At 49.1% G+C, this 16,728-nt stretch overlaps 1 protein-coding gene across 3 annotated transcripts in view; it reads right to left on the reverse strand.

Annotated features, from left to right (window-relative positions):
- FLI1 (Fli-1 proto-oncogene, ETS transcription factor) overlaps positions 1 to 16,728 on the reverse strand; it is a 129,295-nt gene that overhangs the window by 53,863 nt on the left and 58,704 nt on the right. For all 3 annotated transcript variants that reach the window (XM_055415888.2, XM_055415885.2, XM_088832135.1), the window contains exon 2: positions 5,092 to 5,303. In XM_055415888.2, the coding sequence (XP_055271863.2) occupies positions 5,092 to 5,222 (131 nt within the window). In that variant the 5' untranslated portion in view covers positions 5,223 to 5,303. The remainder of the gene's footprint in view (positions 1 to 5,091; positions 5,304 to 16,728) is intronic.

Raw genomic sequence — 16,728 nt, forward strand, 5'->3', positions numbered from 1 at the left:
TCCTCTCCCAGGGGATCTTCCTCACCCACGGATTGAGCCTGCGTCTCCTGTGGCTTCTGCATTGGCAGGCGGACTCTTTACCACTGAGCCACCAGGGAAGCCCAATTACCTGAAGATAATCCCATTCAAATATGTAAAGATCTTCTCTACCTTCTGGTTCAACTGAGAGCAACTTTACTCAAAGTATGGGATCTAGACCCACAGGTCTGCAGCCCAAGCTTATAGTCGATGGATACCCAGTGTCCACACAGCTAAAAGGAGGTCCCCAGGGCTATTGGAGCGTTAGCAATATCTGGCGTGCCTTATAGATCATGTGCATACTGCGGAAATTGCGCCAATCTGTGTTGTCTTCAGGATTTCTGTAGGAGCCATGCAGAGATGTGTATATGTGACCTTTTTGCTTTTGAAGAGGAGATACAAAAGCAAACTTCAAGAAAAGAAATCACCCATAGTAAAGCTCTCACTCTAACCTATACTGAGTAGATGCTCACAGCTTCTCCAGAACCCTGAGTACCCCTCCCACTCAGCTTTCTGCCTGACATGCTTCTCATTGCAAGGTTCAGAGTGTTAGGAGGCACTTTAGCACAAGACTGTGTAGTCAGACACAGAAGTGACAGGGTGTGTGAGGCTCATCCTCCTGTGTGTGGATGTTAAGTCTGTAGGTGTCTAACAAGCGCATTGGATCCTGCTGGCCAGTCTAACGGTGGCAGACTAACAGCGAACTCTGGTCCAGCAACTCTGGCGAGTTGCCATTCCCCTCTGTAAGCTGATATATATATATTTTTTCCTTCATGGGATGTTTTCCCCCAAACCCGTGGTTGAGACAGGATGCAGCTGAGAGTTAGTTGCAGACCACAGCTTGGATCATCTTGCTGAAGTCTACATCCAGCACAGCCTATGGGTCACACCGTTTGAAGAACAATTCATTGAAACAGATTCAACCACAAGCGGAAGGTAGGGAGAAAGGGAGCAAACCTGCCCCAACGTGGGCAAGATCGAATTTCTGTGAGCTCCTCAGATCTCGGTCTCTCCACTGGCCTGGATGACTTACCGACAGCATCAGAAGCAAGAAGGACCTTGTAGCTTTAGGCGCACAGAATACCTCCTCTAGAGACATAAATATCTGTAGGGTCTCTGAGAAGCATCAAGTAACTCAGAATTCCAAGTTATCGAAGAACATGGGGTGAATTCACAGTGAATCATGAAGAGAGGAGAGAAATACATCTTTGGGTACTTTGTTGATCTGCTAGGGCAGCCATAACAAAGTACCACAAATGTGTTAGTGGCTCAGTCGTATTCGACTCTTTGCGACCCCATGGACTATAGCCCACCAGGCTCCTCAGTCCATGGAATTCTCCAGACAAGAATACTGCCTTCCTCCAGGGGATCTTCCTGATCCAAGGATCAAACCAGGGTCTCCTGCATTTCAGGTAGCTTCTTTACAGTTTGACCCACCAGGGAAGCCCTGATTCAGTCCAAAACATCCTAGCCCAGCCCTGTCCAATCGAAGGGGCCACATATATAATGTAACATTTTCTATTAGCCACATTTTAAAAATAAAACAGGTAAAATTAATTTTAATAATATATTCAAATATATTAATTCAGTACAGCCTGAAGATGATCATTTCAACATCATCAATATAAAAAAGAAATTAATGGTGAATTTTACTGTTTTCCTACACTAAGTCTCCTAAAGCCAGTGTATTAACATACACATCAAGCACATGCCCATTTTGGATAGGTCATATTTCAAGTGCTCCAAAGCAGCAACTGTGACCAATGGCTACTGCCTTGGACAGCATAGATTCAGTGTATGAGCCAAGAAATCCCAAGTTTTATACTCTGTTTCTTTTCATCTGAAGTTAGGAATTATCTTCTGCATTAAAATCACGTCATGAGTGGTATTGAGAGGACAGAAGCACAGCGTGGCAGGTGAGAGATTTAAATAGGGTGGCATCTGCTTCATCACACTGGTTCTTTGTTGCGTAATCCAAGAATGTGATCCAAACAGGTTCCATACTAAGCAAAGACATTTGTTTCTGAAAACCCTAGCTCCCTGCTGCCCACCACTCCAGCTTCCATGTGAGCACTTAGGAGATGTTTATGAGGTGCTGGTGATGTCTAGACCTAGCCTGCCTGATTCTCAAGAGTTCATTGCATCGTCTTGGTTTCCCAGGAGGGGCTAGGAGACATCAGTTTTTGAACCTATGCTGTCACCAGTTCCTGGCCCTGGTCAAGACCGGCAGATCAAAAGCAGGGGCTGCTTTGTGAAACCAGAGCCAGGTAGATACCACGTCTGGTCTCCGGGGTATTCACGCAGCTCCCCTCCAGCTGGCCTCTGGTGTGGTGGGAGGAGCCTCAGTGGAGCTGGTGAGGAGGTTCTGAAAACTGATTTCTCTGGGGGGACCTCCTCTGCCCAGGATTCATATACAGCAGTGCTTGAGGCTTCCCTGCAGCAAAAGCCATTAAAGGATTTTGAGCAAAAAAGGTAAATGTTTTGAAAAGAAGACTCAAGCTGCTCTCTGATGAGGAGATGTCAGAAAGACAAGAGGAGTAAGGGGAAGAAGGAGGAGGCTCCCAGATGGCCTAGAAGGAGAGGTGCTGCTGGCTTTGATGGGTGGGCAGTGGAGGTGAGCAGGGGTTGGACTCAGGCTCCAGCTTGTCCAAGGGTGAGTCTGGATTGTCAGCAAGCACTGGGAGCACCATGGTCAGGCCCGTGTGGGAGGCCTTGCTGAATGCTGTCCACGTGTGGGGTGGGTGCAGGTGGGTGGGGAGGGGATGGAAAGAGTGGCCACGGGGCCAGGATGAGAGAGCTGGGGTGCAGGGCCAGCTCTGCACCTTTGAAAAGGATTCACTGCACCTTTGAATCCTTAGGCAAGTCATTTACCCCCTCAAGGCCCAATGTGTCCCTCTAGTTGTTCAGTTGCTAAGTTATGTCCAACTCTGTGAGCACATGGACTGCAGCATGGCAGGCCTCTCTAGGTCAAGATGTAAATACAACACGGACCTCCTGGGAGGCAGATGGAGCGCAAATGGTGACAAGGAAAGATTGACAAACTCTGATGTCCCTCCACAGAGAGTGAGTCAGTACCCTCATTATGTCTGTGGAGGACTCACCAGAAGGGCTCCTGGCTCAGAACCCCTAAGCCTCCCTGAAATCCTCTATGCCAGCAAGGTGGCCGGGATCCCAGGTCCTGGTGTTGGTTAGTGCGGTTGGAGTGTGGTGGGGCCAGATGTATTCACAGGCAGGTCTGAGACCAGGACCTTCTGGGGGGTGCCCACCACACGAGCACCCCCTTCTCCTGCTTTCTCTAGTCTTGTCTGCTCCTCATCTTGAGCATCTTGACGCTCTTCATCTGCCAGCACAGGTAGAACTCTTTAGTGATGATGCCCAAGTCTAAATTCCAACTGCATCCCCCAGTAGGATCTGATCTTTGGTTTCCAGTAACTCATAGATGTTTTTATCTGATGTCCTACGTACTGATGGCTCCTGATGCATCACACAGGGGTGCTGACATCCTTTCTCAAAGCTTTTCCTCCTCCCACCCCCGTGGGTGCCACTGGCACCATCCTTCTTGGAAAACACCCAACCTTTGCTAATCTTCGATTCTTTCCTCGCACAAACCCCCTTCCCCCGCCCCCAGTGCAATATTTATCAACCTGCTGCTGCTGCTGCTGCTAAGTCACTTCAGTCGTGTCCGACTCTGTGTGACCCCATAGATGGAAGCCTACCTGGCTCCCCTGTCCCTGGGATTCTCCAGGCAAGAACACTGGAGTGGGTTGCCATTTCCTTCTCCAACGTGTGAAAGTGAAAAGTAAAAGTGAAGTCGCTCAGTCGTGTCCGACCCTTAGCGACCCCATGGCCTGCAGTCTACCAGGCTCCTCCGTCCATGGGATTTTCTAGGCAAGAGTACTGGAGTGGTTTGCCATTGCCTTCTCCGTTATCAACCTGAGTCCTGTTAATTATCCCTCTGATTTGTCCCTCATGTGTCTTCCCCTTTTCATTTCCACAATCAGTGCCATGACTCTAGTTCAGAATTTTGTAATTTTCTACCTGGAATATTTCACTAGCTTCTTATCTTTCTGACTCTCCCTTCCCCACTCTCTGTATACAATGATGCCCAGCTTTTAAGTGTTCAGTCACACGTCTGATGATCAAATGTCATGTCAAATCGGGATCTGCACGTGGAATAAATTCCCTGTTTTCTTAGCCAGTCAGTCAGGGCTCCCTTGGTCTCTGTTTTTATCTCCCTGTGCTTGCCTGATGTTTCGTGAACCAGACTAACGTTTTCTCAACTTTCAAACTTCACTCGTGACAGTCACCCTCAGGATAGCCAGCACTTTCTGAGTCCTGGGATGGGTCACTTCCTGGGCCCTGTCCTGGGACACTTCTACAGTATCAGGATCAACCCTCATAACAAGCCTATGGGAAAGTGACGCTCCAGCCGTGCAGAAGGAGACAGCTGGTCCTCAGAGGGAGCGGTGACTGGTCCACAGGCAGAGCCAGGACTCCAGCCTGGGCTGCCCGGCCCCCAGGTGTGGTCTCCCTCTCTGTGGTCCTCTCCTGTCCAGCTCTATGATCAAAGTCTTACTGGCCTTGGGCAGCACCGAGTCCCAACCCACTTTCTAAGTGTCCCCTCCCTCGCACAGGGAGCCCTCAGATTTGTTCATCTTTGTCATCATCCTAGACTTTAAATCAAAGGACGGTTTGCTCATCTTTGCTCTGATGAGACCCACCCAGAGAGGTCAAGAATCTTCAACAAGAAACAGAAGAATATCTTATTAATGAATTATCCCCAAGAGGGGCGGTGCCTGGGTCTGACATAAAGCAGGTGTTACAAAAGTGTCTGTTAATGTCGTGGGCCTGAGGGCTGCTTTGGGGCCCAGAGAACCAGAGGGCTTCCTGGCTCTGTGCCGCCCCACCCCAGGGAGCCCTCTCACCCCAGTTCACTAAAGCCTGGATCAGTCGCCCGGCCCAGCACCAGAGCTCCATCTGCTGCAGACACACTTCCCGCCATATCTCTGACTCAGCCCCAGGCCTCCAGCCTCCCCTGGCCCCATCCCGGCAGCACGGGTCCAGCGGGCTTACCTGGACCCGTTCATGTGGTCGTACTCGCGCTTGACGTTGACCCTCACCGGCTGGTTCATCCACTCCTGCTGTGGGGGGAGGGGGTTGATCTTGTGGGGCTGGCCATAGTCGGGGCTCCCGGAGGCGGTCATGTCGGCCTTGGGGAGGTGGGCCGCCGCTCCGTACGCGGAGTCAAAGAGGGACTGGTCGTCGCTCACCACCGACAGAGCCTCCTGGAGGGCAGAGAAGGACACAGAGCCCCAGGTCACTCTTTAGCCAGTGTCACTCTTCACCACCCTCCCTGGGGACCAGCGGGCTAGCCCACAATTATGTAAGCTTGATGTGTTTTTTGCAGATGACCCTGGGTGAGGAGGGAGTCTGGGCTGTGGAATGGGGACCCCTAGGAGCGTGTTCCTCCGTTGGTTCTGTAGCCTGGGACCCCCAGAAAGGAGGTTGGGGAGGCTGAGGCCAAGAAGAATGGTTACACAGTACACACATGTGATGTTGAGGTGGTGCTTGAAACAGATAGATGGAAATGCCCCTTACTGGCCAGGAAGCCACCAAGCTACAGGGCATATGAGAGGGAGCATTGCTCTTATAGGTGAGGCCAGTGAGACCCACCCTGAGAGGTTAAGTATGTGACTCAGGGTCACACAGGGGAAGGGTGGGGCCCCTCTCATTTCAGCTTCCTTCTCTGTAAACAAGCATAAGAATAGCTTTTTCAGAGGTGATGGGTGATTAAATGAGAAGACCTTGGTACAGGTGTCTAGCTTGTTTGCTTAGAGGTGCTCCAGGATGTGCTGAGCTTCTTACATATCAGAGATCCAGGTAGGGGACTGCCTGCTTCCCTGGTACAGAGTGCTCCATCATCCTTTCCTGCCTGACTCCTTGAGAGGACAGTTTCCAGTCTTAAGTGGGATGATCCTGCCCACCCAAGAAAGAGAGTGGAGTCTCAGCTCTGTGGATGTGGGGTTGGGGGGGTCAAGGCTGGGCTTCCCACGTGTGCTGGCCCATCACCTGCTGGGACAGGGAAGATGACAGATAGAGAAAGGCAGCATCACACTTTCCAGACGTCTACCAAGCAGAGCAGTGTAATGAAACTCTCCCCTCCATCCCAGTCACAGCAGATCACAGGGACCAGGTCATGGCCTGGGATGTGGTGGTCACTAGGTCACACAGTTTCACCGAATTAAGTTGATCGCATTTCAGAAAAGGAGGTCACAATCTATAATCTAGGATTAATTATAATCAATACCATCTGTAATTACGCAATCTGTAATCTTGGAGATGAGATGTAATATTATGGGAGAAATGCCCAGAATGGTTGCTGGCACTTAGTGACACCCAATAAAGTTACCTTCGATGGTTATCAGCTTCAGCTAAAGGTTCTCTTAGGCCAGCAGGTCTCTCTCAGACCTAGTAAGGTCTGAATTGTTCCCTTAAAATTCATATGTTGACACCCTAACCCCAGTTCCTAAGAACCTGTGTTTGGAGATAAGATGTTTAAAGAGATGACTGAGTTCAAACAAGGCCCTTTGGGTGGGTCTTAATTCAGTATGGCTGGGAATGTAAATTGGTACAGTCCCTAGGGGGAACAGTATGGCGGTTCCTTAAAAAACTGAAAATAGAGCTACCATGAAAGTGAACGTGATGCAATCCAATTCCTGGGCATGTGTCCGGAGAAAAACATGATCCAAAAGGATACTTGCACCTCAGTGTTCACTGCAGCACTGTTTACAATAGCAAGACATGGAAACAACCTAATGTCCATTGACAGAGGAATAGATAAGAAGATGTGCTCCATATATACAATGGAATATTCCTCAGCCATTAAAAAGAATGAAATAATGCCATTTGCAACAACACGGATCAACCTAGAGAGTGTAATAGTGAGTGAAATATCAGAGAAGGAAAACTATCATATGACATCCCGTATATGTGGAATCTGAAAAGAAACGATACAGGTGAACTTGCTTACAAAACAGAAAGAGACTTGCAGACTTAGAAAACCGATTTATGGCTGCCCACCCAGGGGGAAGGGATAGTTAGGGAGTTTGGGAACGTCACATACACACTGCTAAATTCAAAATGGATAATGAACAAAGACCTATTGTATAGCACATGGAACTCTGCTCAGTGTTATATGGCAGCCTGGATGGGAGGGGAATTTGGGGGAGAATGGATACATGTGTATGTATGGCTGAGTCCCTTCACTGTTCACATGAGACTATAATGACATTGTTAATCGGCCATACCCCAAAACAAAAAGTTTAAAGTTTGAAAAAAAATTTTTTTAATAAAAATTTTTTCTATAAAAATGAAAAAAAAAAGGAAGAAGAAAGTATCTGGACACACAGAGGGACACCAGGAATGGCAGGCACAGCCGGACCACCACGTGGAGAAACAGCAAGAAGGCAGCCATCTGCAAGTCAAGGACAGAGACCTCATAACCTGCCAGCACCCCAACTTGGGACTTTCAGCTTCCAGAACGGTGAGGAAAAAAATACATTTCTGTTGCATGAACCCTGTTGGAGGCATTTTGCTGTGGCAGCCCTATGACACCTTTGCCCCCAGACCTATAAAATTACAATCCACTCTACCAGCTAACTTTCTCGCAGGGCCATTCTCAACCCCAGCAGGAGGACAGCCATACTTCAAAGGGGAAGGCTCTTCTGTGGCTGTTTCCGGCTGGGATCAGGGAAGAATTACTGGAACACAGTCCAGGAAGTCTGCTTCTGCACAGGAGGCTTTGCAGAGTATAGACATGGCCAGAGACGGCAGTTTCAAAGCTGAGCTGCTGGCAGAGTAGAAAGGACAAGGGGGTCCCTTGACTCAGACCTGAAATCAGCTGGGTTCCTTCAATTTCCACCAGCTGTCCTATGCCATGCTATACTCTGTTGCAGTCTCTTTGCTGTGAACCCTGGTTTTGCCATCTGCTTGGTCTGCTGACTTGACAACCTGCTTCTCTCCTTCCTGACATGCCCTTTGCAGGGATAATGATGCTTGTTGTCTTTTGCCCCTCACCAGAGCATCACTATCCCTGGTCCTGCCTCCCAGGCCTCCTGGCCTCCATTAGTTCTTCATCTTCTCCTCTAACCCAGAGGGAAGGAGATGGAAGGAATGCTTTAATTGGAAACTCCTAGATTTGTGCATGATCAAGAATGCATGTGAGCCACTCTCCACAGCAGGTACCTGGTTTCATGTTCAGAGGAGAGCTGTGCTTCTTGGAGCCATTTGTCTGTTGGTTATTAAATCCATTGTTCTTCACAACTAAGGATCTGCCCTGACTGCACATCCCAAACCAGGGGTACGGGTAGCCAAGCACATAGTGGTTCCAAGTTGAAAAGTGTGGCATTGTTATCTTGCAGAGGGCTGAGTGTGAGCCCATGAACTTCCTGGGGTTCTTTCTATACCAGGAGCCAAGACGCATTACCAGCTAGAAACTATAAATGCCCTTTTGGTGATAGCGGTGGTAAGCATTCGTTAGCTCTGCTACAGAAAGGGACTATACCTAAGGAACTGGGCATTCTCTTTGGCCGTGGAGAGTGGCTCACATGCATGCTTGACCATGCACAAATCGAGGAGTTTCCAGTTAAAACATTTCTTCCATTTCCTTTCCTCTGGGTTAGGGGAGAAAATGAAGGAATAACGGAGGTCTGGGAGGCAGGACCGGCGATAGTCATGCTCTGGTAAGGGGCGAAAGACACCTAGCATCATTATCCCTGGAGAGGTCAGGTCAGGAAGCAGAGAAGCAGGGTTGTCAAGTCAGCAGACCTAGCAGATGGCAAAACCAGGATTCACAGCAAAGAGGTTGCAACAGAGGATGGATAAGACCAAACTAGGGTTTCCAGAGGCTGACCATGGAGAGACCTCTCAAGTAGATGAGAAAAAGATTTTATAGAACAAAGTGCAGAGTGGTAAACGGTACAAAACTGGTTTGAACTCATGTTGGAATAGAAGTTTCCTTTAGTTCACAGTCAAAGAAAACTCCAGTCAAGGGGCCACGTCATGGGAGGAGAGGACCCTGGTTTACTCCAGGACACATCTCCTGTCCCCTGTCCAGTCCTGCCGGCAATTCCCTCTGCTTTTCTCTTCCGGCCTCTTTCCTCTGTCAGCATATGCCCCCTCTTCCAGTTCACCCTGCTCATTCATCCCTGCCAGATCCAGCTCCCTTGCAAGCTGTAAACAACCACAGCTCAGAACCCTCCAGAGCATCCCTGACATCAGTCATCACAGGTCTGTTCTTGTCTGCCTGTCGTCCCAGCACTAGGTGTCGTCCCAGCTGCCCACCATCCATGGTCCTCATTCGCGGCTTCACCACTGCAGCTCCTGCCCTGGGCTCGCTGTTCCCACAGCTCCACTAAACGGGCCCTCAGTGCCCTCCTGGGTCTCCCTTTGTGAGTCCTTGCGCTGGGAGCATCCTTTCTTTGCCCTCTTGTCCAGGCGCACATCCAATACTACCCATTCTGTAGGTGAATGAAATCTCCCTTACTCCGTGAAACCTTCCCTGATAATAATGCCCTCTGACTCACTTGAACTTTTAAAGGCCTAGTGAGAATATTGCTTGGGTAGATGTACATGTGCATGTGTGTGCACACAGACACACACAGACACACACACACACACACACACACACACACCCCTGTTTGCAACCATTCATCACGAAATGGCCTTTTTAAACAAATTTTATCACAGTGTGTAGAAAAGAACTGGTGACTGGGAGAAGCTGGGGAGAGAGAGAAAATGCAGGAGAATGGTTCTTTGCCTGGCCTGGACTGAATCAGAAAACCGAACACAAGCAGGGGAGGGACATGGGGACCATTAATGCGAATCATACATTTGGGGAGACCAGGGCACAAACAAACTGATTCAGGTGGATTGGGATTCAGGTGGAGCATGAGAGCTGGGGAGGATTTGCGTCTGAAAGGAAATAGCAGTGCTTTGTCACACAAGGCTGAGTGCAGGGGCTTCCTGGTGGTCCAGCGGTTAAGACTTTGCCTTCCAATACAGAGGGCGTGAGTTCAATCTGTGGTCAAGGAGCTAAGATCCCTCATACGTAGGGCCAAAAAACCAAAACATAAACAACAGAAGCAATATTGTAATAAATGCAATAGAGACTTTAAAATGGTCCACCTGGAAAAAAAAAATCTTAAAGGAAAATAAGGCTGAGCGCTTTGAGGGTGTCCAGAGACCACACCCGCAGTACAGTCTCTGTGGCCAATGGCAGGTCTCCTCTAAACTGCTTTGGGGGTGGTGGGTGCATTTCAGGGAGACAGACATAGAACAGGAAGACACCGCAGGGGCACGATGTAGACTGAGGGCTGCCATCATGTTGTGCTACAGCTTCATGTCCCCACTGGCGGTCCCAGAAGTCCCTGGGGGTGACCAGATGGGGTGCGGGCACTAAGGAGCTGCTTTTCTCAGCTGAGAAGGCAGACAGATCAATGACATACTTGTAACTTATTACCTATGTGTGGCTGTTGCTATTTTCTCCATGTCTTAGAAGCTCTTTTGTTTGTTTTTGTTGTTGCTTGTTGTACAGTCTTTCAGTCATGCTGACTCTTTGAGACCCCATGGGCTATAGCCCGCCAGGCTCCTCTGTCCATGGAATTCTCCAGGCAAGAATACTGGAGTGGGTAGCCATTCCCTTCTCCAGGGGATCTTCCCAACCCAGGGACTGAACCTGCATCTCTTATGTCTCCTACATTAGCACATGAGTTCTTTACCACTGAGCCTCCAGGGAAGCTCAGAAGCTGTTTACTTTTACTTAAATACTTAAAGCTTATAAAAGTTTCAATGTGAAACTCTTCACTAGTACTTAAAACTCTTTACAGGAATGAGTCCACAGTTGGTGTTCAAGTCTTTTATACTGAGGGATGGTTTCTAAATGTTTAACTCTGGGAGGATGGGCTGATTATAGAAAGAGTATCAGCAGGAAAGTTCACACACTACTCCTACAGTGGCTGGGTCCCTTCACTTCTCCATTTGACCTTGGAAATGACACTGATCCCTTCATTCAGAGGGAGACAAGTGATTCTTCAAAGACTTGTTGAGTCTAGGTTGCCATAGAGCACCCTGCAGGGAAACTGCCTTTAGTTGGAAGGACAGAAGGCAGGGCCCTAATCCCGTGTGTGGTCTCAGTCTGAGGTCTCTCATGGCCCCCATCACTGTCCTTGCGAAGTCAGCCCTCAACTGCCTAGTAACTGGGATTCTATGAAGCACATGCCTTCTCTCTGCTGCATGCTGGGAACAAAAAGCCTGTTGATCAGGATGCTCTGGCCCCTCTCCACTGCATCCTAGAGCCAGAGGGAGGTCCTAGAGCCAGAGGGAAGCACAGGGCTCCTGGACTCCAAATAGGGAAATAGTCGAGCACATCAGTATCCTATTTGACCCATTTACTAGAGCACTCAGGCAAGGGCAACGTCTTGGAGCGGTAGCTTGAGTTCCAAGCTAATAGGATGGTAATACTGGCTGTAAAAATGCTGACCGAACCATGTCAGCCTTCCTCCCCAGGATCCCCTGCTGGCTCTGCAAGCCTGCAGACATGCACAGCTAGGGAGCACTTGTCTTGGGGCAGATTCTCCTTTTTACCCAATTTAGGTAAGGTTGCCTTAAATGCACATCACTCTAATACATCTCATTACAGAAGAGAGATCAATGTAGCAGATAATTATCGTATTAAGTGCGTGTTTCCCTGAGCCATCTAATTTAATTCTCCCTGCAGTCCTATAGGGGATGTGCTGTTACCACCTCTGTTTTTTTCGGATGAGGAAATAGACACTCAGAGAAGTGAACTAACTAGCTCAGGTGACACAGCAGCTGAATGTGACCGGGGATTCTAATTCAGACCTGTCTGGGCATGAACCGCGGCCACCCGCCTCCCGGTTAGACGGTCACCTCTGTGAGGGCAACTCTTACGTTTGTTGAAACACATCTACAGCTCGACCTTCGGAGTCAGAGAGATTTGAGTTCCAATCCAAGTTCCATCACTTACTCACCAATACACCACCCAGTGAAATTCATTTATACTTTACAAAGGTCATTTTCTCATCTGTAGAATGGGGATAACAACAGTCCCTAAGCCGGCAGATTTAGAATAAGTATAAAATGAGATGATATAAATGAACTCCCTAAATCAAGTGCCTAAAGGAGATCAGTCCTGGGTGTTCTCTGGAAGGACTGATGCTAAAGCTGAAACTCCTCTTTGGCCACCTCATGCGACGAGTTGACTCGCTGGAAAAGACTTTGATGCTGGGAGGGATTGGGGGCGGGAGGAGAAGGGGATGACAGAGAATGAGATGGCTGGATGGCATCACCGACTCGATGGACATGAGTTTGAGTGAACTCCGGGAGTTGGTGCTGGACAGGGAGTCCTGAAGTGCTGCGGTTCATGGGGTCGCAAAGAGTCAGACACAACTGAGCAACTGAACTGAACTGAATTGAACTGAAAGTTCTCCCAGGTGGCTCAGTAGTAAAGAATCCACCTCCCAATACAGGAGAAGTGAGTTCAAATCCTGAGTCAAGAAGATCCCCTGGAAAAGGAAATGGCAACCCACTCTAGTATTCTTGCCTGGGGAATCCCATGGACAGAGGAGACTGTCAGGCTACAGTCTAAGGGGTTGCAAAAGAGTCAGACACAACCGAACACACACACGTTACTAAAGTTCTTAGGACATAGCAAACAACAAAAAAAATTTTTTTAGGGACTTTCCTGATGGGCCAATGGCTAAGACTCCACACTCCCAATGCAGGTGATCCAGGTTTGATCACTTGTCAGGGAACTAGATCTTGCGTGCCACGACTAAAAGATCCCGCATGCCATAACTAAGACCCCGTACAGCCAAATAAATATAAATAAAAATTTGTTTTAATTCAAAAAGAAGAATAATGCAGAGAGATTCCATGGGAATGCCATGGGAACCTCTGGGTTGTAGAGGAGGTTTGGAGAAGGGAGACAGATAAAACCAAAGAGGTACTTCCTTCTCAAAAGTGTTGGCTAATTAAAAGCAACCAAGTTTACCTAGGGTTCAAAACAAGTAGGTTTGTTGATAACAGATTTGAAATGTGGATTCCACGGACTTCTAGAGAAGAGAGCTTACTTCTTATTCTGTGCTTCTCCTCCATGCAAACGGTCAGATTGTTTCCTTACAGCCTGTCTGCGCTCTTTCTAGTTTCTGAATTCAGGCCTCTAGGAGGCACAGATGAGGCTCAGAAATAATCCTGCAAAAGACAGGAGGCAGTAGCAGCACCCGCTCATCCTTCTGTCCCTATATCAGTCTTGCAGTAAGTATCAGAAGAATGCCGCGTGCATGACTGTGAATTCATAAATAAATAAACTTGCCTTATTTCGGAATTTGTCATGTATACATTTTGTTTCTTCTCAGAGCAGATGTGTCTCCCACCATTTGTTTTCCTTAGATTAAGTCCAGGCTTATTTTCCATGCTCACATCAGTTGAGCGATGGGGGGGATGTGGTCAGAGCCTGGCCACATGACAGCCTGGCTGACATTAGTGATGAACCGAGGACCGCGTCCCCAGACAGCTTAGCAGAGATGGAGGCAGAGACGAAAAAGCCTCTGGAGCAGCCACCAAAGGCTGAAGAGGGTGATGTGAGATGTCCTCTATTCTCTGCAGGAAGGCAGGAAAGAAGTGTCTGCCATAGTCCATGTGCAGGAAGGACACACAGGAGCCACGGCGATGGGCCAGATGGAGTCAGAGAAGCAAGAGACCCTGATTCTTACAATAAGGCTGAGTGTTTATTTCCAGCACAGGGAATGGCCCAAAAGACGGGGCCCCAGAACAACCAGCCCTACACTGGTTCGCTGCCCACCTCTCCCTGGTGCTGCCCTGAGTCTTTTGGTGGCCGATGAGCTGTGCTAGAGGCAATTTGAAAAGATGTCAAAATTGACCAGACTGACTTCCCTGCCGCTCGCTGCCTCTGCTCCAGGAGTCCAAGACTCCCAGACCAGGCCTCTGGAAAGCTAATCCCTGGGTCACCACAGGAAGCCACGAGTTGTGGCTTTTTATTACATTCTTTGCATAATGACATAAAGTCCCTTCTCCTGGCAGTCAGAGAGCATATACAATGCAGACAGGATTCCAGGGAGCAAAGTTCTCCAGCTTCTCTGTTTTTGGAAACCAGCAGGCTCCGCAGCAGTCGGGGGCGGGGGTGGGGGGTGCGGGGGCAGGGCAGGGCGGGGTGGGAGGCGGCGGGGGCGGGGCATGGACGATGCTCTGCACAGTCACAGCTGAAGTGTCAGGAGAGGTGGCTCCTATGAGATCGCTCAAACCTTTGGCTTCTCCCTCCTTTTTAACAGCCAGCCCTGTGCTTGATTCTGACTAATTTTTTTCCAATACAGGGAAGGCAGGTGTGAAAGGGAAGAGGAGGCACATGATTGGCAATGATGGATTAGGAAGAAGCTGAAGACATCGATCAGTCACCCAAATTGACCTGAAAGCTCTTTAGCATAGAGCAGTGCAGGTGCTCCCACTCAGGTCAGGAGGGTTGTCTTTGCCCCCAAACGGCCACAGCAGTATTTACAATCTTGGCCACTCCCCACCAAGAGGCCAGGTCTATTCCCCTCCCTGTGAACCCAAAGGGGACTTTATAATACCTCCACAAGTGGAAGGTGGCAGGGAACTTCCCTGGTTGGTCCAGTGATTAAGAATCCACCTTCCAATGCAGGGAATGTGGGTTCAATCCCTGGTTGGAGAATTAAGATCCCACATGTCACGAGGCAACTAAGCCCACACGCCACTCGAGAGTGTTTCAGCACAGTGAAAACTGTTGCATGCTGCATCTAAGACCCAAGGCAGCTGAGTAAATTAACTATGATATGTATGCACGCGTGCTCAGCTGTGTCCGATTCTTTGCGACCCCATGGGCTGTAGCCAGTCAGGCTCCTCTGTCCATGGAATTTCCTGGGCAAGAATACTGGAGTGAGTTGCCATTTTCTTTTTCAGGGGAATCTTCCCGACCCAGGGATCAAACCCGTGTCTCTTGTGTCTCCTGCCTTGGCAGGCAGGTTCTCGACCACTAGCGCCACCTGGGAAGCCCAAGGATGTTAGGATCCTCCCATTATTGGAAAGAAACCCAAGTGTCCAGAGGCTCAGTGCTTGCCTTAGATCCTTCAACTAGTGATTCTCCAATCTGTAGCCCAACTTCTAAAGAAGAGGTTACTTCCCCTAAACTGTTCCCAGTTTGGCAACTCGGTCTCGCCCCATCCTGGGTTGTGTCGCATAGCCAAAATGGCCCTGGAAACTCAGAGTGCCAGGCTGATTTCCAAAGTAGCTTACTAAATTTCTAAGACCATCCCCACCCCCACCTCCAGGCCTCCACCAGCCACCTTGTCACTTAAATCTTCACCAACTGGGGAAGTGGGGGCTTCTGCCATGACCGGCCCAGAGAAAGGCAGTCAGCCAAGTTCCTACAAGATGGAATTGGAATCCTTTGCAGATGAAAGTACTTTATTTAATGGAGTTTAATAAATTAAGGGAATGAACCTAAGTGCGTTCAGAGGAGAGGGGCTCAGCGTTCCATACAGGCAGGCCACGTAACAGAATCCAGAGCCGGAGGCCCCTGTTAATCATAGTCTCCCATTAGAGGCTTCTCCACGTCTCCCGTGGGTCTCTACCTTTGCCTGTTGACATTGAGTTTTCACAGTCACTTTTTTGACCATAACCACATTTAAAGGGCATCTCTGAAGATCAAAGTGAAAATCTCCTCCCACGGAGAACAAGTCTACTGCTGAAAAGAAGAAAAGTGCTGAATGTGGAAACTAACAGGAAGGCGGATTGAAGGTTAGTCTGAGCTCCAAGAAGGGAACATTTTACAGTATGCTGACCTTTCTGTGTCTTTACAGTGGGTCTGGCCACACTTCAAGCTGCTTTTTCTCAATGACAATGGGGAGCACGAAAAAGGCCAGCCATGATCTGCTGTGTGTAATTTGACAATCCGGGGACCACGCCCCTCTCCAATAATAAAGAGTGACCTGATCACAGAGGTGGACCCCACCGTGCCCAAGGGACAGGGCAGCATGAGGGTGGGATATGAGGGCTGACCCTGGTTGGAAAGTTTAGGTGGAGCTCGTGAAATCAAGCCTGTGTAATCAAGCCTGTGTTCTGCCAGTTTTGATGGAGTAGAAGGGTTAAATAAAGCCCTGCCAGGTACAAAGGGATGATAATGAAGAGGGAACTGCAACCATCAAAACACACCCGCAGAAGCCACGGGAGAAGCTGGTAAGGAAGGCATTCATCCTGGATAATGGACCAGACATAGGGTCCCAGTAGATTTCACTGCTCATCACTTGCACTGGGACTGTATCCTGCCTGGCTGCACAGTGGTGGCTGCACAGCGGTGGCTGCACTCTTCATTAACAATACTGGATGCTTCCACATTGGTGGCTGAAGGCCACTGCTCTGACCTCTTCCTGCTCTCTTTTGCCCTGGGATGAACTAAAGGGCCGAGGACTGGCACAGCAGGTCCTCCAAGACGGAGGTTTATCAGAATGTTTCCTTACAGCCTGCCCTGGAGTGCGCTTTTCTGACTGTGGAGGTGGTGGCACAAGAGGACAGTTAAGGATCTGGATGGGCTGGGAGCAGCCTTGTCCCCCAGAGGATCCCTGAGCAGGTTTGCTGCAGGAGAGGTCAAAGGTGAAT

This window comes from Moschus berezovskii, chromosome 25 (assembly GCF_049115385.1).
Source record: "Moschus berezovskii isolate FMDL1 chromosome 25, NW_MosBer_1.0, whole genome shotgun sequence".
Classification (NCBI taxonomy): domain Eukaryota; kingdom Metazoa; phylum Chordata; class Mammalia; order Artiodactyla; family Moschidae; genus Moschus; species Moschus berezovskii.